Source organism: Oncorhynchus mykiss, unplaced genomic scaffold, assembly GCF_013265735.2.
Source record: "Oncorhynchus mykiss isolate Arlee unplaced genomic scaffold, USDA_OmykA_1.1 un_scaffold_161, whole genome shotgun sequence".
Taxonomy (NCBI): Eukaryota; Metazoa; Chordata; class Actinopteri; order Salmoniformes; family Salmonidae; genus Oncorhynchus; species Oncorhynchus mykiss.
In genome coordinates this window covers 990,185-1,017,449 of record NW_023493667.1, presented here as the reverse complement: position 1 = coordinate 1,017,449, position 27,265 = coordinate 990,185, and the positions used below count along the sequence as shown (strand labels likewise).

The 27,265-nt window shown below is 44.0% G+C and overlaps 2 protein-coding genes across 6 annotated transcripts in view; one reads left to right on the top strand and one right to left on the bottom strand.

Annotated features, from left to right (window-relative positions):
- Window positions 1–5,030, top strand: part of LOC100305300 (Dynactin subunit 6) — a 5,302-nt gene extending 272 nt beyond the window's left edge. The window contains 6 exon segments of the mRNA NM_001165205.1: window positions 70–134; window positions 373–478; window positions 1,192–1,280; window positions 2,317–2,364; window positions 4,245–4,387; window positions 4,559–5,030. Of these exon segments, the coding sequence (NP_001158677.1) occupies window positions 70–134; window positions 373–478; window positions 1,192–1,280; window positions 2,317–2,364; window positions 4,245–4,387; window positions 4,559–4,663 (556 nt within the window). The 3' untranslated portion in view covers window positions 4,664–5,030.
- Window positions 5,031–6,784: 1,754 nt separating this feature from the next.
- gtf2e2 (general transcription factor IIE, polypeptide 2, beta) overlaps window positions 6,785–27,265 on the bottom strand; it is a 41,819-nt gene continuing 21,338 nt past the window's right edge. For 4 of the 5 annotated variants that reach the window (XM_036972442.1, XM_036972441.1, XM_036972446.1 and 1 more), the window contains exons 3-8: window positions 23,478–23,569; window positions 11,133–11,240; window positions 10,542–10,724; window positions 10,346–10,439; window positions 9,047–9,162; window positions 6,785–8,075 (exon numbers count right to left, since the gene is read on the bottom strand). In XM_036972442.1, the coding sequence (XP_036828337.1) occupies window positions 7,959–8,075; window positions 9,047–9,162; window positions 10,346–10,439; window positions 10,542–10,724; window positions 11,133–11,240; window positions 23,478–23,569 (710 nt within the window). In that variant the 3' untranslated portion in view covers window positions 6,785–7,958. The remainder of the gene's footprint in view (window positions 8,076–9,046; window positions 9,163–10,345; window positions 10,440–10,541; window positions 10,725–11,132; window positions 11,241–23,477; window positions 23,570–27,265) is intronic. The other variant, XM_036972445.1, reaches the window with a different exon arrangement.

Below are 27,265 nucleotides of genomic sequence, written 5' to 3'. Positions count from 1 at the left end.
CAGATGATTCATAAATTGTACACTTTTTGTATTGCTGATTATTACCAACACTTGGTTTTCTGTTTGTAGTGCTAAAATAGCAGCTGGCGCCGTGGTGTGCGTCGAAAGCGAGATCAGAGGGGAAGTCACTATTGGTAAGAAGACGTCAAATGTAGCATTTAGCTTAGCTAGTCAGGTAACGTCCGCTAACTATTTATTTAACAATGAGCAACAACAACTTTCGTTTGTCTGTAGTAGCTCTAGTCTCTATATAGCTTGACATTATTACACGGTTCATGTTACTGAGTACATATCCACTTTGGAGCCAGCTAAAAATGGTTGATGTGGTAGGCTAGCGTTACACATTTGACTGTTCATGTATGGTCTTTCCAGGTGCCAGAACGGTGGTCCATCCCAAAGCCCGCATCATTGCCGAGGCAGGACCCATAGTCATCGGAGAAGGCAACCTCATCGAGGAACAAGCTCTTATAATTAACAGGTGAACATAACAATAGTGAATCTTCTAGAAGTGGAAGGGTGCAGTGGTGAGGTCTCTCCCGTGTTCTATTGCCGCCTCTCTTTCTCCCCCTCCCGTTACTTCCATCCATTCTCCCTACACTCTATTCCTTCCATGCTTGTATTCTGTCTTTCCCCCCACCTCTCTTTTGCACTTGTAACGGATGTGAAACGGCTAGCTTAGTTAGCGGTGCGCGCTAAATAGCGTTTCAATCAGTGACGTCACTTGCTCTGAGACCCTGAAGTAGTAGTTCCCCCTTTGCTCTGCAAGGGCCGCGGCTTTTGTGGAGCGATGGGTAACGATGCTTCGTGGGTGACTGTTGTTGATGTGTGCAGAGGGTCCCTGGTTCACGCCCGGGTATGGGCGAGGGGACGTCTAAAGTTATACTGTTACACACTCGTCTACCTCTTTTTCTTCTGCCATGTTATGGTCTCCTTTTCCTCTGTCATGTTATGGTCTCCTTTTCCTCTGCAATGTTATGGTCTCCTTTTCCTCTGCCATGTTATGGTTTACATTGTAGTGATTGAAGTTGGCTGTCTGATTGAAGCTGGCTGTCTGATTGAAGCTGGCTGTCTGATTGAAGCTGGCTGTCTGATTGAAGCTGGCTGTCTGATTGAAGCTGGTTGTCTGATTGAAGCTGTCTGTCTGATTGAAGCTGGTTGTCTGATTGAAGCTGGCTGTCTGTCTTTGATCAGTTATCCAGAGAACATAGCGCCTGACTCTGAGGGAGTGGAGCCAAAGACGATGACCATCGGCATCAACAACGTGTTTGAAGTTGGGTGTAGTATCCTTTATATTGAAGTGGTACACTGACCTGTAGGGTTCACTGACCTATAGGGTACAGCCACTGACCTACAGGGTACAGCCACTGACCTACAGGGTACAGCCACTGACCTACAGGGTACAGCCACTGACCTGTAGGGTTCACTGACCTATAGGGTACACTGACCTATATATAGGGTTCACTGACCTATAGGGTACACTGACCTATAGGGTTCACTGACCTATAGGGTTCACTGACCTATAGGGTACACTGACCTATAGGGTACACTGACCTATAGGGTACACTGACCTATAGGGTACACTGACCTGTAGGGTACAGCCACTGACCTATAGGGTACACTGACCTGTAGGGTACAGCCACTGACCTATAGGGTACACTGACCTAAAGGGTACACTGACCTATAGGGTTCACTGGCCTATAGGGTTCACTGACCTATAGGGTACACTGGCCTATAGGGTTCACTGACCTATAGGGTACACTGACCTATAGGGTACACTGACCTAAAGGGTACACTGACCTGTAGGGTACAGCCACTGACCTATAGGGTACACTGACCTAAAGGGTACACTGACCTATAGGGTTCACTGACCTAAAGGGTACACTGACCTATAGGGTTCACTGACCTATAGGGTACACTGACCTATAGGGTACACTGACCTGTAGGGTACACTGACCTGTAGGGTACACTGACCTAAAGGGTACACTGACCTATAGGGTTCACTGACCTATAGGGTACACTGACCTGTAGGGTACACTGACCTATAGGGTACACTGACCTATAGGGTACACTGACCTAAAGGGTACACTGACCTGTAGGGTACACTGACCTATAGGGTACAGCTATTTGGACATTTGACCTCTGTCTAATATTCCATATCTGTATGTGTGTATTGTTTGACCTCTGTCTAAAATTATGTATGTGTTATTGTTTGACCTCTGTATAATATCACATATCTATCTGTATGTGTGTATTGCTGCTCTGAAAGTCCTTTTGTTGGTAAAGTATGAAACTCTCCTTAACCAATGATACTTGCAGTGTCTCAAGCTTTGAAAATTGGGGACAACAATGTCATAGAATCCAAAGGTAAGAAAGGTTCAAATGCCACAAACTCAGTAATGACGTTCTTCTTCCCAATGTTCTGTATGACTGAGTGTGTCTGTGTTGATTGGTTATTAAATCACTATGGAGAGAACCCTTCCCTCATCTAAACTGTTGATTGGTTATTAAATCACTATGGAGAGAACCCCTTCTATCATCTAAACTGTTGATTGGTTATTAAATCACTATGGAGAGAACCCTTCCGTCATCTAAACTGTTGATTGGTTATTAAATCACTATGGAGAGACCCCTTCTATCATCTAAACTGTTGATTGGTTATTAAATCACTATGGAGAGACCCCTTCTATCATCTAAACTGTTGATTGGTTATTAAATCACTATGGAGAAACCCCTTCTATCATCTAAACTGTTGATTGGTTATTAAATCACTATGGAGAAACCCCTTCTATCATCTAAACTGTTGATTGGTTATTAAATCACTATGGAGAGACCCCTTCTATCATCTAAACTGTTGATTGGTTATTAAATCACTATGGAGAGACCCCTTCCGTCATCTAAACTGTTGATTGGTTATTAAATCACTATGGAGAGAACCCTTCCGTCATCTAAACTGTTGATTGGTTATTAAATCACTATGGAGAGAACCCTTCCGTCATCTAAACTGTTGATTGGTTATTAAATCACTATGGAGAGAACCTTCTATCATCTAAACTGTTGATTGGTTATGAAATCACTATGGAGACCCCTTCTATCATCTAAACTGTTGATTGGTTATTAAATCACTATGGAGAGACCCCTTCTATCATCTAAACTGTTGATTGGTTATTAAATCACTATGGAGAGAACCCCTTCTATCATCTAAACTGTTGATTGGTTATTAAATCACTATGGAGACCCCTTCTATCATCTAAACTGTTGATTGGTTATTAAATCACTATGGAGAGACCCCTTCTATCATCTAAACTGTTGATTGGTTATTAAATCACTATGGAGAGACCCCTTCCGTCATCTAAACTGTTGATTGGTTATTAAATCACTATGGAGAGACCCCTTCTATCATCTAAACTGTTGATTGGTTATTAAATCACTATGAGGAGACCCCTTCTATCATCTAAACTGTTGATTGGTTATTAAATCACTATGGAGAGACCCCTTCTATCATCTAAACTGTTGATTGGTTATTAAATCACTATGGAGAGAACCCTTCTATCATCTAAACTGTTGATTGGTTATTAAATCACTATGGAGAGACCCCTTCTATCATCTAAACTGTTGATTGGTTATTAAATCACTATAGAGAGACCCCTTCTATCATCTAAACTGTTGATTGGTTATTAAATCACTATGGAGAGACCCCTTCTATCATCTAAACTGTTGATTGGTTATTAAATCACTATGGAGAGAACCCTTCCGTCATCTAAACTGTTGATTGGTTATTAAATCACTATGGAGAGACCCCTTCTATCATCTAAACTGTTGATTGGTTATTAAATCACTATGGAGACCCCTTCTATCATCTAAACTGTTGATTGGTTATTAAATCACTATGGAGACCCCTTCTATCATCTAAACTGTTGATTGGTTATTAAATCACTATGAGGAGACCCCTTCTATCATCTAAACTGTTGATTGGTTATTAAATCACTATGGAGAGAACCCTTCCGTCATCTAAACTGTTGATTGGTTATTAAATCACTATGGAGAGAACCCTTCTATCATCTAAACTGTTGATTGGTTATTAAATCACTATGGAGAGAACCCTTCTATCATCTAAACTGTTGATTGGTTATTAAATCACTATGGAGAGAACCCTTCTATCATCTAAACTGTTGATTGGTTATTAAATCACTATGGAGAGACCCCTTCCGTCATCTAAACTGTGTTCTCCCCCCTCCCATCTCCAGCTGACCTGGGCAGGAACATGATTCTAACTTCTGGTTGTATCATCGGCGCCTGTTGCCAGGTCAACACCTGTGAGGTCATACCTGAAAACACTGTCATCTTCGGCTCGGGGTGTCAGAGACGTGTGCAGACAGAGCGACCACAGGTACACACACACACACACACTGAGATTAGTGATCTACGGGTCTGTGTGTATAAGACACAGTCTATGTAGCTTTGTCTTTCCGCACTTGTTTTTAACCAAAGAACCAGTCCATCCACTGTTTCCTCGTTTGCAGTGAAGAACAACATGCCTTCGTGTGTTTGTGTTCTGCAGCCTCAGACTCTTCAGCTTGACTTCCTGATGAAGATCCTCCCCAACTACCACCACATGAAGAAGACTGTCAAAACCACCTCCGCTGTCACACCGGCCAAAAACTAAACCCCACCAGCTCTCAGCCCCGGGCCCCAAAACATGTACCTCTCTGGCAGACAGCGAACGAAGGAATCTCTTACCACTCAAAATGTACTGCCACTACTTTAACAAGAATCTGAAGAATGTCACTGAAGTGTTCTCCTTGTCTCACCACACCGAGGTCCAGTTTCCCAGACCCAGGTCCAGTTTCCCAGACCCAGGTCCAGTTTCCCAGACCCAGGTCCAGTTTCCCAGACCCGGCTGGATTTAAACAGTTTAGTCCATGATGAGGCGTGACCTGTGTCTGGGAAACTGCCCCTTGGTAGTGGAAGTGTCTGACTGTTTACCACCAAATTCTTTGTATCCAATTGTAATTAAAAATAATGACTTATTTAAAAGTATTTAGTTTTGCTGTTTGGAGACTGTAGGACAGTGTTGCTGTACTCTGACTAGAAGTACTCACTGGGGATATCCCAATTATCCCCCCTTTCTCCCAAAGTGTGCACTTGTTCCCTTCCCTACATGGATTTTAGGATCCCTCCCTGTTCCGACCTTCTCGTCCAATGGGTTTCGAGGAGGCGATGAGAGGACTCAAGGAAATCCAATTGAGATCCAGTCTATTTCGGTTTAGCCAGCGAAGTCCGTTTTGGTTTACTTTCTGTTTAACTACATGGAAACTTGCTCCAAGTCATGCCTACACCACTCCAATGTTTTAAAATGTGTGTAGAGTAGTGAACGAACGCAAAGCTCAGGAGGATGGAGAGATTATTGGGATTCAGACACAATACCAAGTGTGTAGATGCGGCAAACTTTGAAACAGGTTTGGATTGGATCACTTCGATCAGATCAGGAGAAACCACATGTTAATGTGAGGTGTAACCAGGGCTATAAATATACGTTTTCTTCTAAAACAAATCATTTAAACAGCATCCGCAAGATCTGAACCTGTGACCTTAATATTTGGGTCATTCAGCAGACGCTCTTAACCAGAGAGACTGACAGTCAGTGCATTCATCTTAAGATATCCAGGTGGGACGACCACATATCTCTGGCATAGAAAATAAAAAAATGTGTACCCTCAACGTAGTCAGTATGTGACATGAGGTTGAAAAACCAGGCGGGCTGCTGTGTTCTGGATCAGTTCCAGGGGTTTGATGACACAAGCAGGGAGCCCAGCCAACAGAGAGTTGCAGTGGTCCAGACGGGAGATGACAACTGCCTGGATTGGGACCTGCGCCGCTTCCTGTGTGAGGTAGAGTCGTACTCTACAGATGTTGTAGAGAGCAAGAACCTGCAGGAGCCAGTCACAGCTTTGATGTTTACAGAGAAGGACAGGATGTTGCACAGTGTCACGCCGATATAGTGGAGTTGTCAACCGTGATGGAGAGGTCTTGGAGCGGGCAGGTCTTCCCCGGGAGGAAGAACAGCTCTGTCTTGTCTAGGTTGAGCTTGAGGTGGTGAACTGACATCAAAGCTGAGATGTCTGCCAGGCACACACAGATGTGTCACCACCTGGGTGTCAGAAGGCGGGAGGAGAAAAGCAGTTGAGTGTCATTTATCTCAGTGCTTAGTCCCCTCCGCTAGCAGGGGCTGGGCCACCATCCACCGTATTTAAAGCTGTTCTGAGTTTGTAGATTAGAAATGTAATTAGTTATGTTGGGTAGAGTTGGGAAACTAGTCTCACCTGGGATTAGAACTGGCGACCTCGGCAGGTTGCAACCCGCGTTTAACCCCCCCCCCATCCACCTCCAACCTGACACCCTAAAAACTACATTTTATTTGTCTCTCAGATGTAAATTCCACTCACTGATCTGTCATTAAGCCATCATCCAACCTGTCTATTCGCCCAGTGAGCCATCATCCAACCAGTCTATTTGCCCACTGAGCCATCACCCAACCAGTCTATTCGTCCACTGAGCCATCATCCAATCCGACAATTCGCCCACTGAGCCATCATCCAATCCGACAATTCGCCCACTGAGCCATCACCCAACCAGTCTATTCGCCCAACCAATATTCATTTGTCTTTCCCGCGGTTCCTCCCATCCTCTCTCTTTCTCCGAATCAGATATGACCTTTTAAATGTCAGCGAGCAGCAACCATCAGGTTGAATCCAGGCCTCTGTGTCATCAAGAAGACACAGTACAGCGTGTTTTCCATGACTTTATTGTGCGTCAGAGGAAAGGCCTCAGGAGAAAGGTACTGTGGGTAACGTGCTCAGTAATGAAGAAAGCTCAAGAGACCAGCGATCACCAACCAACCAGGAAGTGGAGAGATACAGGGTGTCTCGGGCTTTTGTTCTAGCCTTGCACTATAACACAACCGATTTACCCAATCAATTAAAGTCTTGATGAACAGTGTTGAGTATATACTGAAGGGACAGTTTATTAGCTGAAGGGCTTCTATGGGAGTGGGGTGTTTGTCTAGCCTGATTTCAGCTCTGCTATGACTCGTTGTCATGCCGTTTGGAATGACCAGGCTAGTGTTTGTCTGAGTAAACCTGGTAGATTCTACGAGTCGTTTAGCTAAATCAGGAGTGTTTGTGCAGGTCTGGAGCAAAACCCTGCACAACCTGTATTTCTCCAGGTTGCCATTGGTGACGACTGTTGTAAATGAATATAAGGAACAACTACAGCAGACAATACGACTGGTATTATTAAAAAAAAAACACTTTCACACACATCCTCTCTCCACTATCACACACACACAGTGTCCATCGTGTGCCAGACATTTACACATACAGCCCCTTCTAAGGTTGCACATATCCAGTAACTTTCCCAGAATCCCCTATGTTTCCCAGACATCCCCATTGAAGTCTTACCAGATTCCAGGGAATTTGTCATTACAGGAATATTCCAACTGGGATTTCTGGAAAACCTGGGATTTTTTGGGGGGGGGAAATTTAACAGGACATTTTTGCTACCCTAAAAGCCATCCACCATTTTGTATTACTGCTTAGAACCAAAACTGGTACAGTTTTAACAAAAAGGACAGCGAGAGTCTCTTTAGGTTGGTGTGTTTGGCAAGGACTTCACTTCAGTCAACCAGTCAGCCATCTTGTGTCTCAACGCTCCAAAATGGCTTCCTGTCCTCATCTCCTTCTCCTTTATCGTCGGGGGAGGAAAGGACACAAGAAAAGGAAGCAAGTTCACACGTTTGAGACAGGGCCATTGTCTCCTCTCATCTTCATTGTAGTTTTGGTGAGACAAATAAAAAAAGTTTATTTCCGGCAAAAACAAACTACAAAAACAACAACTCCCAACTCCCAGGTCTCACTGGGCCAGGGAAGAGGAAGTGGGAGGGGTATAACCAGGAAGTGACATCACTTCTTAGCGGGTACGCCCTCTGAGTAGTCCTCCAGTACTCCGGCCAGATGGTCGTTGTGAGTCTTGAAGCGTCTCTTCTTCTGTCCACCTGGCTTCTTCCTCTTGATTGGTAACTGTAGCAACACAACCAAAACAGCCAATCACAGACCGGGTTATTGTAGAAACAACCAATCACAGATAAGTCATGAGAAACATGGAGAGAAAGATAAAGAGAGTGATAAGAGCTAGGAGATGTGGATGTAAATCCGTACCACCATAAATTCACTAAATGATCACAATGTCGATAAGTAGAACACGTTTATAACATGAATGTGCCCCAGAGTTACTCTTTTAAATGACCCTTCAACCTACTACTTCTAGTTTGAATGTTGAGGCGATCAACTGTCTTGTTAACAAATAGCCCATATCAGTATGTCAGACAAAACATTCCTCTAGTAAAGGATCCTTATCATTATTATCCACGTGTCAAACGTCCTCTCTCTGTTCTGTTTGGGTGTCAAGATCATTTTCGGTTTATTGTCCCAGCTATGTGACAGAACCGGCAGGTCGGGGGGGGGCTTGATTGGTGTGTGTGTGTGTGTCCCCAGTCCCTAGCATAACTGATTGGTGTGTGTGTGTGTGTGTGTGTGTGTGTGTCCAGTCCCTAGCAGAACTCAGCTGATTTAAACTGCATTCTAAACTGAAGATCACGATTAGTTGATTACTGGAGTCAGGTGTGTTAGCTGGAGTCAGGTGTGTTAGCTGGGACAAAAGTGTAACACCAATCAGGCCCCCCGAGGACTGGAATTACCCAGGCCTGTGAGACAGAAATACAGACAGAAAGAGAAAGTGAGAGAGATAGAGAGAAAAGAGGTAGAGAGGTAGAGAGATCCGGAGAGGTAGAGAGAGGTAGAGAGAGGTGGAGAGATGGAGAGGTGGAGAGGTAGAGAGAGGTGGAGAGGTAGAGAGAGGTGGAGAGGTAGAGAGAGGTGGAGAGATAGAGAGAGGTGGAGAGATAGAGAGAGGTGGAGAGGTAGAGAGAGGTGGAGAGGTAGAGAGATCTGGAGAGATAGAGAAAGAGGTGGGGACAGAGAGAGAAACTCACAACTTTCTTGGGTCCAGTCTCCTGCATGGAGGAGATGCCCTGTCTCTTGAGGTAGTCCTCTATCTTCTCTTCGTCCATAGAGTCCACTGGGATACTCCTCCACAGCTTGGTGAACTCTGGGACGATAGACCAGGAAACACAGACAGGATACCATTAGCTCAGGTAGGACAATAGCAGTAGTAGTTTATTACATTTTTACAAGTAGGTCGTACTCGGCAGATAAAAGCTGACTTACGGTACACAATACATACAAGTAAACAAATCAATACATACAAGTAAACATACAAGTAAACAAATCAATACATACAAGTAAACAAATCAATACATACAAGTAAACAAATCAATACATACAAGTAAACAAATCAATACATACAAGTAAACAAATCAATGCATACAAGTAAACAAATCAATACATACAAGTAAACAAATCAATACATACAAGTAAACAAATCAATACATACAAGTAAACAAATCAATACATACAAGTAAACAAATCAATACATACAAGTAAACAAATCAATACATACAAGTAAACAAATCAAAACATACAAGTAAACAAATCAAAACATTCAAGTAAACAAATCAAAACATACAAGTAAACAAACAAATTAAACTCAGTTAATATCCTGTATCGACTGAATGGATCCTGGTATGAACGAACTGAAAGTTCTACACTTCTAAATGACGTCACAGTAAAATAATAATTTAAAAATCTGACCACTGGGTGGCGCCATTGAGGTCATTACGTGAAAGAGAAACCAGACCAGTGCAAAGGGAGAGAAACCAGACCAGTGCTCACACCTACAGAGAACTAAGTGGCTTTATGCAGTTGTACTTTAGACATTACTTCTTTAGACTTATAAAACTTTATATATATATATATATTTTTTTTTTTTAGCCTTTGGCAATATTTACAGAATGTATTTAATGTCAACAAAGCTCCCTTAACTGAAATAAGAAAGAGAGACCTTATCAACGCTCTTATCTGAATCTACTGCAAACTGATAATTAAGGGAGAAATTGTACCAACACTTTCACATTCTGCATTGGACGACATGGGAGAAACCCTACCAATGCTCAGCTTTTCAACAGATATTTAATGGGGAGAAACTATACACATGCTCTCATCTTCAACCACTGCAAACTAAATTAAGGGAGAGAACATAGTTCTAATTAACATTATATTCTCACCTTCTACAGAGAACTAAGCAAAAAGACACCATACCAATGCTCCCACTCAACTACCATGAGGGCCCCCAAAAAGTAATTAAGGTAGAGAAACTACACCAACGCTCTCACCTTCGTCAACTGTAAACTGGCAGTGTTTATCATTATAGAACAGAATCTTCTTCTTGTCTGGTCTTGTCACAAAGATGATCTGGTCTCCCAAAACCTGGGGAGGAACAGAGGCCGTTAATATGTCTGACTCATTAATACTCACAGACACAGACACACACAGACACACAGACACACACACACACACACACACACACACCTTCAGTGCCTTGGCAGAGTTGGGTAGCCCCTCCTCCACATCATCTAGCAGTAATCCTCCCAGTCCCAGCTGGTCATGTTTATCCAACAGTCTGAGCAGGGCTTTCTTGTCCTTCAGGTGATATTTGGGCTTGAAGGCATATTTCCCATCCCTCACCTCTATCTTAGGGTTACTGGCCAGCGCCTGGGGGACGGGACAAAGACTGAGTCAAACATTTATTTCAACTTTATTTACATGGGTCTCAAAACACTAGTCTGTTTGGCCCGAGGAAGAGGAGGGTGAGACGGAGGTAAATAAAAGAGAGGTGGAAGAGTTTCTGATCTCTCTTCCTCTCTCTCTCTCTCATTGATAAGTTTGCAATGGTCAAAAAACAGATTTGGCGTCATCTATTGAAAAGGTGAAAGGTCAAGCAACAAAACACTCTCAGTTTCCCACTCGCACCTCCCGATAACTCTGATAACACGTGAACGCCCCAACACACACCTCAGTCATCAGCCATTGTTTCTACTTCATGATAACTCTGATAACATGTGAACGCCCCAACACACACCATCTTATTGAAAAGGTGAAAGGTCAAGCCCCAACACACACCTCAGTCATCAGCCATTGTTTCTGTTTCATGCCGATGTCCAGTAGTTTGGTCTCATCTAGAATCTCCTCCACAGTCAAGTGGTGAGTATCACCACGCTGGTGTCTGGTCTGGAGGACAGGAAGGAACATAGAGGAACAGGAAGGAACACAGAGGAACAGGAAGGATGACATGATCAATTGTAACTCAATTGTAAGAAATGAAACTAACCTGCTAGCCAAGGCTTTCAGTTTGGGCTTGAAAACATGACAAACTAGACCGCCAGTAAAATGTTGAATTTTTCAAGTATGGCATTTAGGACCTGAATGCCACCCGGGCTAGTGTGGTCTAATAGCCAGATGGACAGTTTCTAAAAATCCTTTAATTCAGTGTAGTAGGCTGAGTACCGGACAGAGAAGAACAGAACTCAGAATCGAGGACGTTATTGGTTGGTCACGTGATACATTGTTTAAAAGAAGTCATCTGTTTAATGGCAGCTTGTCTGCATCGACTGGGTCAAGACGAGGTAGCTTCAGTACTGGGAAAAAGACAGAGCGCACACACACACACACACACACACGCACGCACAGGCCCACAGGCACACACTGGCACACACACACACACTGGCACACACACACACACTGGCACACACTGGCACACACACACACTGGCACACACACACACTGGCACACACAATCTGTGAATGTTATGCAGATTGTTATGAGTCAAAGTCTGGTGTGAAAAACCACCCAGGCTGTCAGAGTTACTGCACCAGGGCTGAACCATAAACATGGTGACTAACAAAAGTCTGTGTTGTTGTTGTTTACTTCCAAAATAAAGAGTGGAGAACCAAACAATAGAGGGAGGAACTAACATCACAATAAACCCAATAAGAGACAGACAGAGTAGAGGGAGGAACTAACATCACAATAAACCCAATAAGAGACAGACAGACAGAGTAGAGGGAGGAACTAACATCACAATAAACCCAATAAGAGACAGACAGAGTAGAGGGAGGAACTAACATCACAATAAACCCAATAAGAGACAGACAGAGTAGAGGGAGGAACTAACATCACAATAAACCCAATAAGAGACAGACAGACAGAGTAGAGGGAGGAACTAACATCACAATAAACCCAATAAGAGACAGACAGACAGAGTAGAGGGAGGAACTAACATCACAATAAACCCAATAAGAGACAGACAGACAGAGTAGAGGGAGGAACTAACATCACAATACACCCAATAAGAGACAGACAGAGTAGAGGGAGGAACTAACATCACAATAAACCCAATAAGAGACAGACAGAGTAGAGGGAGGAACTAACATCACAATACACCCAATAAGAGACAGACAGAGTAGAGGGAGGAACTAACATCACAATAAACCCAATAAGAGACAGACAGAGTAGAGGGAGGAACTAACATCACAATAAACCCAATAAGAGACAGACAGACAGAGTAGAGGGAGGAACTAACATCACAATAAACCCAATAAGAGACAGACAGAGTAGAGGGAGGAACTAACATCACAATACACCCAATAAGAGACAGACAGAGTAGAGGGAGGAACTAACATCACAATAAACCCAATAAGAGACAGACAGACAGAGTAGAGGGAGGAACTAACATCACAATAAACCCAATAAGAGACAGACAGAGTAGAGGGAGGAACTAACATCACAATAAACCCAATAAGAGACAGACAGACAGAGTAGAGGGAGGAACTAACATCACAATAAACCCAATAAGAGACAGACAGAGTAGAGGGAGGAACTAACATCACAATAAACCCAATAAGAGACAGACAGAGTAGAGGGAGGAACTAACATCACAATAAACCCAATAAGAGACAGACAGAGTAGAGGGAGGAACTAACATCACAATAAACCCAATAAGAGACAGACAGAGTAGAGGGAGGAACTAACATCACAATAAACCCAATAAGAGACAGACAGACAGAGTAGAGGGAGGAACTAACATCACAATAAACCCAATAAGAGACAGACAGAGTAGAGGGAGGAACTAACATCACAATAAACCCAATAAGAGACAGACAGACAGAGTAGAGGGAGGAACTAACATCACAATACACCCAATAAGAGACAGACAGAGTAGAGGGAGGAACTAACATCACAATAAACCCAATAAGAGACAGACAGAGTAGAGGGAGGAACTAACATCACAATACACCCAATAAGAGACAGAGTAGAGGGAGGAACTAACATCACAATAAACCCAATAAGAGACAGACAGAGTAGAGGGAGGAACTAACATCACAATAAACCCAATAAGAGACAGACAGAGTAGAGGGAGGAACTAACATCACAATAAACCCAATAAGAGACAGACAGAGTAGAGGGAGGAACTAACATCACAATAAACCCAATAAGAGACAGACAGAGTAGAGGGAGGAACTAACATCACAATAAACCCAATAAGAGACAGACAGACAGAGTAGAGGGAGGAACTAACATCACAATAAACCCAATAAGAGACAGACAGACAGAGTAGAGGGAGGAACTAACATCACAATAAACCCAATAAGAGACAGACAGACAGAGTAGAGGGAGGAACTAACATCACAATAAACCCAATAAGAGACAGACAGAGTAGAGGGAGGAACTAACATCACAATAAACCCAATAAGAGACAGACAGAGTAGAGGGAGGAACTAACATCACAATAAACCCAATAAGAGACAGACAGACAGAGTAGAGGGAGGAACTAACATCACAATAAACCCAATAAGAGACAGACAGACAGAGTAGAGGGAGGAACTAACATCACAATAAACCCAATAAGAGACAGACAGACAGAGTAGAGGGAGGAACTAACATCACAATAAACCCAATAAGAGACAGACAGACAGAGTAGAGGGAGGAACTAACATCACAATAAACCCAATAAGAGACAGACAGAGTAGAGGGAGGAACTAACATCACAATACACCCAATAAGAGACAGACAGAGTAGAGGGAGGAACTAACATCACAATAAACCCAATAAGAGACAGACAGAGTAGAGGGAGGAACTAACATCACAATAAACCCAATAAGAGACAGGCAGAGTAGAGGGAGGAACTAACATCACAATAAACCCAATAAGAGACAGACAGAGTAGAGGGAGGAACTAACATCACAATACACCCAATAAGAGACAGACAGACAGAGTAGAGGGAGGAACTAACATCACAATAAACCCAATAAGAGACAGACAGACAGAGTAGAGGGAGGAACTAACATCACAATAAACCCAATAAGAGACAGACAGACAGAGTAGAGGGAGGAACTAACATCACAATAAACCCAATAAGAGACAGACAGACAGAGTAGAGGGAGGAACTAACATCACAATACACCCAATAAGAGACAGACAGACAGAGTAGAGGGAGGAACTAACATCACAATAAACCCAATAAGAGACAGACAGACAGAGTAGAGGGAGGAACTAACATCACAATACACCCAATAAGAGACAGACAGACAGAGTAGAGGGAGGAACTAACATCACAATAAACCCAATAAGAGACAGACAGAGTAGAGGGAGGAACTAACATCACAATAAACCCAATAAGAGACAGACAGAGTAGAGGGAGGAACTAACATCACAATAAACCCAATAAGAGACAGACAGACAGAGTAGAGGGAGGAACTAACATCACAATAAACCCAATAAGAGACAGACAGACAGAGTAGAGGGAGGAACTAACATCACAATAAACCCAATAAGAGACAGACAGAGTAGAGGGAGGAACTAACATCACAATAAACCCAATAAGAGACAGACAGAGTAGAGGGAGGAACTAACATCACAATACACCCAATAAGAGACAGACAGAGTAGAGGGAGGAACTAACATCACAATAAACCCAATAAGAGACAGACAGAGTAGAGGGAGGAACTAACATCACAATAAACCCAATAAGAGACAGACAGAGTAGAGGGAGGAACTAACATCACAATAAACCCAATAAGAGACAGACAGACAGAGTAGAGGGAGGAACTAACATCACAATAAACCCAATAAGAGACAGACAGACAGAGTAGAGGGAGGAACTAACATCACAATAAACCCAATAAGAGACAGACAGAGTAGAGGGAGGAACTAACATCACAATAAACCCAATAAGAGACAGACAGACAGAGTAGAGGGAGGAACTAACATCACAATAAACCCAATAAGAGACAGACAGACAGAGTAGAGGGAGGAACTAACATCACAATAAACCCAATAAGAGACAGACAGAGTAGAGGGAGGAACTAACATCACAATAAACCCAATAAGAGACAGACAGAGTAGAGGGAGGAACTAACATCACAATACACCCAATAAGAGACAGACAGAGTAGAGGGAGGAACTAACATCACAATAAACCCAATAAGAGACAGACAGAGTAGAGGGAGGAACTAACATCACAATAAACCCAATAAGAGACAGACAGAGTAGAGGGAGGAACTAACATCACAATAAACCCAATAAGAGACAGACAGACAGAGTAGAGGGAGGAACTAACATCACAATAAACCCAATAAGAGACAGACAGACAGAGTAGAGGGAGGAACTAACATCACAATAAACCCAATAAGAGACAGACAGAGTAGAGGGAGGAACTAACATCACAATAAACCCAATAAGAGACAGACAGAGTAGAGGGAGGAACTAACATCACAATACACCCAATAAGAGACAGACAGAGTAGAGGGAGGAACTAACATCACAATAAACCCAATAAGAGACAGACAGACAGAGTAGAGGGAGGAACTAACATCACAATAAACCCAATAAGAGACAGACAGAGTAGAGGGAGGAACTAACATCACAATACACCCAATAAGAGACAGACAGAGTAGAGGGAGGAACTAACATCACAATAAACCCAATAAGAGACAGACAGACAGAGTAGAGGGAGGAACTAACATCACAATAAACCCAATAAGAGACAGACAGACAGAGTAGAGGGAGGAACTAACATCACAATAAACCCAATAAGAGACAGACAGAGTAGAGGGAGGAACTAACATCACAATAAACCCAATAAGAGACAGACAGAGTAGAGGGAGGAACTAACATCACAATACACCCAATAAGAGACAGACAGAGTAGAGGGAGGAACTAACATCACAATAAACCCAATAAGAGACAGACAGAGTAGAGGGAGGAACTAACATCACAATACACCCAATAAGAGACAGACAGAGTAGAGGGAGGAACTAACATCACAATAAACCCAATAAGAGACAGACAGACAGAGTAGAGGGAGGAACTAACATCACAATAAACCCAATAAGAGACAGACAGAGTAGAGGGAGGAACTAACATCACAATAAACCCAATAAGAGACAGACAGACAGAGTAGAGGGAGGAACTAACATCACAATAAACCCAATAAGAGACAGACAGACAGAGTAGAGGGAGGAACTAACATCACAATAAACCCAATAAGAGACAGACAGAGTAGAGGGAGGAACTAACATCACAATAAACCCAATAAGAGACAGACAGACAGAGTAGAGGGAGGAACTAACATCACAATAAACCCAATAAGAGACAGACAGAGTAGAGGGAGGAACTAACATCACAATAAACCCAATAAGAGACAGACAGACAGAGTAGAGGGAGGAACTAACATCACAATAAACCCAATAAGAGACAGACAGAGTAGAGGGAGGAACTAACATCACAATAAACCCAATAAGAGACAGACAGAGTAGACGGAGGAACTAACATCACAATAAACCCAATAAGAGACAGACAGAGTAGAGGGAGGAACTAACATCACAATAAACCCAATAAGAGACAGACAGAGTAGAGGGAGGAACTAACATCACAATAAACCCAATAAGAGACAGACAGAGTAGAGGGAGGAACTAACATCACAATAAACCCAATAAGAGACAGACAGAGTAGAGGGAGGAACTAACATCACAATAAACCCAATAAGAGACAGACAGACAGAGTAGAGGGAGGAACTAACATCACAATAAACCCAATAAGAGACAGACAGACAGAGTAGAGGGAGGAACTAACATCACAATAAACCCAATAAGAGACAGACAGACAGAGTAGAGGGAGGAACTAACATCACAATAAACCCAATAAGAGACAGACAGACAGAGTAGAGGGAGGAACTAACATCACAATAAACCCAATAAGAGACAGACAGACAGAGTAGAGGGAGGAACTAACATCACAATACACCCAATAAGAGACAGACAGAGTAGAGGGAGGAACTAACATCACAATAAACCCAATAAGAGACAGACAGAGTAGAGGGAGGAACTAACATCACAATAAACCCAATAAGAGACAGACAGACAGAGTAGAGGGAGGAACTAACATCACAATAAACCCAATAAGAGACAGACAGAGTAGAGGGAGGAACTAACATCACAATACACCCAATAAGAGACAGACAGACAGAGTAGAGGGAGGAACTAACATCACAATAAACCCAATAAGAGACAGACAGACAGAGTAGAGGGAGGAACTAACATCACAATAAACCCAATAAGAGACAGACAGACAGAGTAGAGGGAGGAACTAACATCACAATAAACCCAATAAGAGACAGACAGACAGAGTAGAGGGAGGAACTAACATCACAATAAACCCAATAAGAGACAGACAGAGTAGAGGGAGGAACTAACATCACAATAAACCCAATAAGAGACAGACAGAGTAGAGGGAGGAACTAACATCACAATAAACCCAATAAGAGACAGACAGACAGAGTAGAGGGAGGAACTAACATCACAATACACCCAATAAGAGACAGACAGAGTAGAGGGAGGAACTAACATCACAATACACCCAATAAGAGACAGACAGACAGAGTAGAGGGAGGAACTAACATCACAATAAACCCAATAAGAGACAGACAGACAGAGTAGAGGGAGGAACTAACATCACAATAAACCCAATAAGAGACAGACAGACAGAGTAGAGGGAGGAACTAACATCACAATAAACCCAATAAGAGACAGACAGAGTAGAGGGAGGAACTAACATCACAATAAACCCAATAAGAGACAGACAGACAGAGTAGAGGGAGGAACTAACATCACAATAAACCCAATAAGAGACAGACAGACAGAGTAGAGGGAGGAACTAACATCACAATAAACCCAATAAGAGACAGACAGACAGAGTAGAGGGAGGAGCTAACATCACAATACACCCAATAAGAGACAGACAGAGTAGAGGGTGGAACTAACATCACAATAAACCCAATAAGAGACAGACAGAGTAGAGGGAGGAACTAACATCACAATAAACCCAATAAGAGACAGACAGAGTAGAGGGAGGAACTAACATCACAATAAACCCAATAAGAGACAGACAGAGTAGAGGGAGGAACTAACATCACAATAAACCCAATAAGAGACAGACAGAGTAGAGGGAGGAACTAACATCACAATACACCCAATAAGAGACAGACAGACAGAGTAGAGGGAGGAACTAACATCACAATAAACCCAATAAGAGACAGACAGAGTAGAGGGAGGAACTAACATCACAATAAACCCAATAAGAGACAGACAGACAGAGTAGAGGGAGGAACTAACATCACAATAAACCCAATAAGAGACAGACAGAGTAGAGGGAGGAACTAACATCACAATAAACCCAATAAGAGACAGACAGAGTAGAGGGAGGAACTAACATCACAATACACCCAATAAGAGACAGACAGAGTAGAGGGAGGAGCTAACATCACAATACGCCCAATAAGAGACAGACAGACAGAGGGAGGAACTAACATCACAATACACCCAATAAGAGACAGACAGAGTAGAGGGAGGAACTAACATCACAATAAACCCAATAAGAGACGGACAGACAGAGTAGAGGGAGGAACTAACATCACAATACACCCAATAAGAGACAGACAGACAGAGTAGAGGGTGGAACTAACATCACAATAAACCCAATAAGAGACAGACAGAGTAGAGGGAGGAACTAACATCACAATAAACCCAATAAGAGACAGACAGAGTAGAGGGAGGAACTAACATCACAATAAACCCAATAAGAGACAGACAGAGTAGAGGGAGGAACTAACATCACAATAAACCCAATAAGAGACAGACAGACAGAGTAGAGGGAGGAACTAACATCACAATAAACCCAATAAGAGACAGACAGAGTAGAGGGAGGAACTAACATCACAATAAACCCAATAAGAGACAGACAGAGTAGAGGGAGGAACTAACATCACAATAAACCCAATAAGAGACAGACAGAGTAGAGGGAGGAACTAACATCACAATAAACCCAATAAGAGACAGACAGAGTAGAGGGAGGAACTAACATCACAATACACCCAATAAGAGACAGACAGACAGAGTAGAGGGAGGAACTAACATCACAATAAACCCAATGAGAGACAGACAGACAGAGTAGAGGGAGGGAGGAACTAACATCACAATAAACCCGATAAGAGACAGACAGACAGAGTAGAGGGAGGAACTAACATCACAATAAACCCAATAAGAGACAGACAGAGTAGAGGGAGGAACTAACATCACAATAAACCCAATAAGAGACAGACAGACAGAGTAGAGGGAGGAACTAACATCACAATAAACCCAATAAGAGACAGACAGAGTAGAGGGAGGAACTAACATCACAATAAACCCAATAAGAGACAGACAGAGTAGAGGGTGGAACTAACATCACAATAAACCCAATAAGAGACAGACAGACAGAGTAGAGGGAGGAACTAACATCACAATAAACCCAATAAGAGACAGACAGACAGAGTAGAGGGAGGAACTAACATCACAATAAACCCAATAAGAGACAGACAGAGTAGAGGGAGGAACTAACATCACAATAAACCCAATAAGAGACAGACAGAGTAGAGGGAGGAACTAACATCACAATAAACCCAATAAGAGACAGACAGAGTAGAGGGAGGAACTAACATCACAATAAACCCAATAAGAGACAGACAGACAGAGTAGAGGGAGGAACTAACATCACAATAAACCCAATAAGAGACAGACAGACAGAGTAGAGGGAGGAACTAACATCACAATACACCCAATAAGAGACAGACAGAGTAGAGGGAGGAACTAACATCACAATACACCCAATAAGAGACAGACAGACAGAGTAGAGGGAGGAACTAACATCACAATACACCCAATAAGAGACAGACAGACAGAGTAGAGGGAGGAACTAACATCACAATGAACCCAATAAGAGACAGACAGACAGAGGGAGGAACTAACATCACAATAAACCCAATAAGAGACAGACAGACAGAGTAGAGGGAGGAACTAACATCACAATAAACCCAATAAGAGACAGACAGACAGAGTAGAGGGAGGAACTAACATCACAATAAACCCAATAAGAGACAGACAGACAGAGTAGAGGGAGGAACTAACATCACAATAAACCCAATAAGAGACAGACAGGCAGAGTAGAGGGAGGAACTAACATCACAATACACCCAATAAGAGACAGACAGACAGAGTAGAGGGAGGAACTAACATCACAATAAACCCAATAAGAGACAGACAGAGTAGAGGGAGGAACTAACATCACAATACACCCAATAAGAGACAGACAGAGTAGAGGGAGGAACTAACATCACAATAAACCCAATAAGAGACAGACAGAGTAGAGGGAGGAACTAACATCACAATACACCCAATAAGAGACAGACAGACAGAGTAGAGGGAGGAACTAACATTAAAATAAACCCAATAAGAGACAGACAGACAGAGTAGAGGGAGGAACTAACATCAGAATAAACCCAATGAGAGACATACGGAGGGTTCAGAGGTTAAAAGGGGAGTGGTTTAATTGAGATGACAGCTCAGACTGTTGGAAGGAGGAAGCTCACCAATCAGGACACCAGTGAACCACCTCTCTGACAACATGTCACTACTACAGCGAACCACCTCTCTGACAACATGTCATTACTACAGTGAACCACCTCTCTGACAACATGTCACTACTACAGTGAACCACCTCTCTGACAACATGTCATTACTACAGTGAACCACCTCTCTGACAACATGTCACTACTACAGTGAACCACCTCTCTGACAACATGTCACTACTACAGTGAACCACCTCTCTGACAACATGTCACTACTACAGTGAACCACCTCTCTGACAACATGTCATTACTACAGTGAACCACCTCTCTGACAACATGTCATTACTACAGTGAACCACCTCTCTGACAACATGTCACTACTACAGTGAACCACCTCTCTGACAACATGTCATTACTACAGTGAACCACCTCTCTGACAACATGTCACTACTACAGTGAACCACCTCTCTGACAACATGTCATTACTACAGTGAACCACCTCTCTGACAACATGTCATTACTACAGTGAACCACCTCTCTGACAACATGTCACTACTACAGTGAACCACCTCTCTGACAACATGTCATTACTACAGTGAACCACCTCGCTGACAACATGTCACTACTACAGTGAACCACCTCTCTGACAACATGTCACTACTACAGTGAACCACCTCTCTGACAACATGTCATTACTACAGTGAACCACCTCTCTGACAACATGTCATTACTACAGTGAACCACCTCTCTGACAACATGTCACTAATACAGTGAACCACCTCTCTGACAACATGTCACTACTACAGTGAACCACCTCTCTGACAACATGTCACTACTACAGTGAACCACCTCTCTGACAACATGTCATTACTACAGTGAACCACCTCTCTGACAACATGTCACTACTACAGTGAACCACCTCTCTGACAACATGTCACTACTACAGTGAACCACCTCTGACAACATGTCACTACTACAGTGAACCACCTCTCTGACAACATGTCACTACTACAGTGAACCACCTCTCTGACAACATGTCACTACTACAGTGAACCACCTCTCTGACAACATGTCATTACTACAGTGAACCACCTCTCTGACAACATGTCACTACTACAGTGAACCACTTCTCTGACAACATGTCATTACTACAGTGAACCACCTCTCTGACAACATGTCATTACTACAGTGAACCACCTCTCTGACAACATGTCACTACTACAGTGAACCACCTCTCTGACAACATGTCACTACTACAGTGAACCACCTCTCTGACAACATGTCACTACTACAGTGAACCACCTCTCTGACAACATGTCACTACTACAGTGAACCACCTCTCTGACAACATGTCACTACTACAGTGAACCACCTCTCTGACAACATGTCACTACTACAGTGAACCACCTCTTTGACAACATGTCACTACTACAGTGAACCACCTCTCTGACAACATGTCACTACTACAGTGAACCACCTCTCTGACAACATGTCACTACTACAGTGAACCACCTCTCTGACAACATGTCACTACTACAGCGAACCACCTCTCTGACAACATGTCACTACTACAGCGAACCACCTCTCTGACAACATGTCACTACTACAGCGAACCACCTCTCTGACAACATGTCATTACTACAGTGAACCACCTCTGACAACATGTCATTACTACAGTGGGGATTTGACAGTAGGATAACTAACATGTGTGGTCCTGTGAAGCTCAGTTGGTAGAGGGTGACTCTAGCAACACCAGGCTTGTGGGTTCCACCAGTACGTACTCACTACTGTTAGTCACTACTACAGTGGGGATTTGACAGTAGGATAACTAACACGTTAGTCACTACTGTTAGTCACTCTGGACAAGAGTATCTGCTAAATGACACAAACGTCATGGAAATGGCATCATCCACATGTGTGTGTGCATGTGTGTGTGTGTGTAATGTGTGTGTGTGTAATGTGTGTGTGTGTGTGTGTAACGTGTGTGTGTGTGTGTGTGTATCATGTGTGTGTAATGTGTGTGTATAATGTGTGTGTAATGTGTGTGTGTGTAGTGTGTGTGTAGTGTGTGTGTATAGTGTGTGTGTGTGTGTGTAATGTGTGTGTAGTGTGTATAAGTGTGTGTGTAATGTGTGTGTAATGTGTGTGTATAATGTGTGTGTAATGTGTGTGTGTGTAGTGTGTGTGTAGTGTGTGTGTAAGTGTGTGTGTAAGTGTGTTTGTGTAAGTGTGTGTGTAAGTGTGTGTGTAAGTGTGTGTGTAGTGTGTGTGTAATGTGTGTGTGTAATGTGTGTGTGTGTAAGTGTGTGTGTAAGTGTGTGTGTAGTGTGTGTGTAAGTGTGTGTGTGTGTGTGTGTGTGTGTATAATGCGTGTGTGTGTGTGTGTGTAATGCGTGTGTGTGTAATGTGTGTGTGTGTGTGTGTGTGTGTGTGTGTGTGTGTGTGCGTAATGTGTGTGTGTAATGTGTGTGTGTAATGTGTGTGTGTGTGTGTGTGTAATGTGTAATGTGTGTGTGTGTTCACCTTACCTTCATGTAGTTGACTATCTTAGCCAGGCAACCAAACTTGTAGCCAGAGCTGCCTGTCAGGGCCTTCAGGTTGAAGTTACCATTACTGGTGTCTGGAGAGAGAAAGAGAAAACTGGTCAGATATCCTAATTACCTGTTCAGATAAAGACCAGGATCAGAATCTGTACATGTTGTCCCGCTCAAATAAAGACCAGGATCAGAATCTGTACATGTTGTCCCGCTCAAATAAAGACCAGGATCAGAATCTAGACATGTTGTCCCGCTCAAATAAAGACCAGGATCAGAATCTAGACACGTTGTCCTGCTTAAATAAAGACCAGGATCAGAATCTGGACATGTTGTCCTGCTCAAATATAGACCAGGATCAGAATCTAGACACGTTGTCCTGCTGAAATAAAGACCAGGATCAGAATCTGTACATGTTGTCCCGCTGAAATAAAAACCAGGATCAGAATCTAGACATGTTGTCCTGCTGAAATAAAGACCAGTATAAGAATCTGGACATGTTGTCCTGCTGAAATAAAAACCAGGATCAGAATCTAGACACGTTGTCCTGCTGAAATAAAGACCAGGATAAGAATCTAGACATGTTGTCCCGCTGAAATAAAGACCAGGATCAGAATCTAGACATGTTGTCCTGCTGAAATAAAGACCAGGATCAGAATCTAGACATGTTGTCCTGCTGAAATAAAGACCAGGATCAGAATCTGTACATGTTGTCCTGCTCTTGTGCCACACTAAGATGAGTCCTTTCAATATCAGTTATTCAATAGACTCATATAGGTCCTGTCAATATCAGTTATTCAATAGACTCATTTAGGTCCTGTCAATATCAGTTATTCAATAGAGACTCATTTAGGTCCTGTCAATATCAGTTATTCAATAGAGACTCATTTAGGTCCTGTCAATATCAGTTATTCAATAGAGACTCATTTAGGTCCTGTCAATATCAGTTATTCAATAGACTAATTTAGGTCCTGTCAATATCAGTTATTCAATAGACTCATTTAGGTCCTGTCAATATCACATTGTACTAATTCAATAACGTTGTGATTATATTGTTTTTGTGGAATATTTTAAAAAAAAACTAAAAGCTGTAGTAGAAGCATTAGGAAGTGCCCTTCCCCCTGTGTCTGATATGGTTATCAGGGCACTAGCTAGGGGGTATCATGGCACTAGCTAGGGGGTATCAGGGCACTAGCTAGGGGGTATCAGGGCACTAGCTAGGGGGTATAAGGGCACTAGCTAGGGGGTATCAGGGCACTAGCTAGGGGGTATCAGGGCACTAGATAGGGGGTATAAGGGCACTAGCTAGGGGGTATCAGGGCACTAGCTAGGGGGTATCAGGGCACTAGCTAGGGGTTTCAGGGCACTAGCTAGGGGGTATCAGGGCACTAGCTAGGGGGTATCAGGGCACTAGCTAGGGGGTATAAGGGCACTAGCTAGGGGGTATCAGGGCACTAGCTAGGGGGTATCAGGGCACTAGATAGGGGGTATAAGGGCACTAGCTAGGGGGTATCAGGACACTAGCTAGGGGGTATCAGGGCACTAGCTAGGGGGTATCATGGCACTAGCTAGGGGTATCAGGGCATTAGCTAGGGGGTATCAGGGCACTAGCTAGGGGGTATCAGGGCACTAGCTAGGGGGTATCAGGGCACTAGCTAGGGGGTATCAGGGCACTAGCTAGGGGGTATCAGGGCACTAGCTAGGGGGTTTTAGGGCACTAGCTAGGGGGTATCAGGGCACTAGCTAGGGGGTATCAGGGCACTAGCTAGGGGGTATCAGGGCACTAGATAGGGGGGATAAGGGCACTAGCTAGGGGGTATCAGGGCACTAGATAGGGGGTATAAGGGCACTAGCTAGGGGGTATCAGGACACTAGCTAGGGGGTATCAGGGCACTAGCTAGGGGGTATCATGGCACTAGCTAGGGGGTATCAGGGCACTAGCTAGGGGGTATCAGGGCACTAGCTAGGGGGTATCAGGGCACTAGCTAGGGGGTATCAGGGCACTGGCTAGGGGGTATCAGGGCACTGGCTAGGGGGTATCATGGCACTAGCTAGGGGGTATCATGGCACTAGCTAGGGGGTATCATGGCACTAGCTAGGGGGTATCATGGCACTAGCTAGGGGGTATCAGGGCACTATCTAGGGGGTATCATGACACTATCTAGGGGGTATCATGACACTATCTAGGGGGTATCATGACACTATCTACGGGGTATCATGACACTAGCTAGGGGGTATAAGGGCACTAGCTAGGGGGTATCAGGGCACTAGATAGGGGGTATCAGGGCACTAGCTAGGGGGTATCAGGGCACTAGCTAGGGGGTATCAGGGCACTAGATAGGGGGTATAAGGGCACTAGCTAGGGGGTATCAGGACACTAGCTAGGGGGTATCAGGGCACTAGCTAGGGGGTATCATGGCACTAGCTAGGGGTATCAGGGCACTAGCTAGGGGGTATCAGGGCACTAGCTAGGGGGTATCAGGGCACTAGCTAGGGGGTATCAGGGCACTAGCTAGGGGGTATCAGGGCACTAGCTAGGGGGTATCAGGGCACTAGCTAGGGGGTTTTAGGGCACTAGCTAGGGGGTATCAGGGCACTAGCTAGGGGGTATCAGGGCACTAGCTAGGGGGTATCAGGGCACTAGATAGGGGGGATAAGGGCACTAGCTAGGGGGTATCAGGGCACTAGATAGGGGGTATAAGGGCACTAGCTAGGGGGTATCAGGACACTAGCTAGGGGGTATCAGGGCACTAGCTAGGGGGTATCATGGCACTAGCTAGGGGGTATCAGGGCACTAGCTAGGGGGTATCAGGGCACTAGCTAGGGGGTATCAGGGCACTAGCTAGGGGGTATCAGGGCACTAGCTAGGGGGTATCAGGGCACTAGCTAGGGGGTATCAGGGCACTAGCTAGGGGTATCAGGGCACTAGCTAGGGGGTATCAGGGCACTGGCTAGGGGGTATCAGGGCACTGGCTAGGGGGTATCATGGCACTAGCTAGGGGGTATCATGGCACTAGCTAGGGGGTATCATGGCACTAGCTAGGGGGTATCATGGCACTAGCTAGGGGGTATCAGGGCACTATCTAGGGGTATCATGACACTATCTAGGGGGTATCATGACACTATCTAGGGGGTATCATGACACTATCTACGGGGTATCATGACACTAGCTAGGGGGTATAAGGGCACTAGCTAGGGGGTATCAGGGCACTAGATAGGGGGTATAAGGGCACTAGCTAAGGGGTATCAGGGCACTAGCTAGGGGGTATCAGGGCACTAGCTAGGGGGTATCAGGGCAATAGATAGGGGGTATAAGGGCACTAGCTAGGGGGTATCAGGGCACTAGATAGGGGGTATAAGGGCACTAGCTAGGGGGTATCAGGACACTAGCTAGGGGGTATCAGGGCACTAGCTAGGGGGTATCATGGCACTAGCTAGGGGTATCAGGGCACTAGCTAGGGGGTATCAGGGCACTAGCTAGGGGGTATCAGGGCACTAGCTAGGGGGTATCAGGGCACTAGCTAGGGGGTATCAGGGCACTAGCTAGGGGGTATCAGGGCACTAGCTAGGGGGTATCAGGGCACTAGCTAGGGGGTATCAGGGCACTAGCTAGGGGGTATCAGGGCACTAGCTAGGGGGTATCAGGGCACTAGCTAGGGGGTATCAGGGCACTAGATAGGGGGGATAAGGGCACTAGCTAGGGGGTATCAGGGCACTAGATAGGGGGTATAAGGGCACTAGCTAGGGGGTATCAGGACACTAGCTAGGGGGTATCAGGGCAC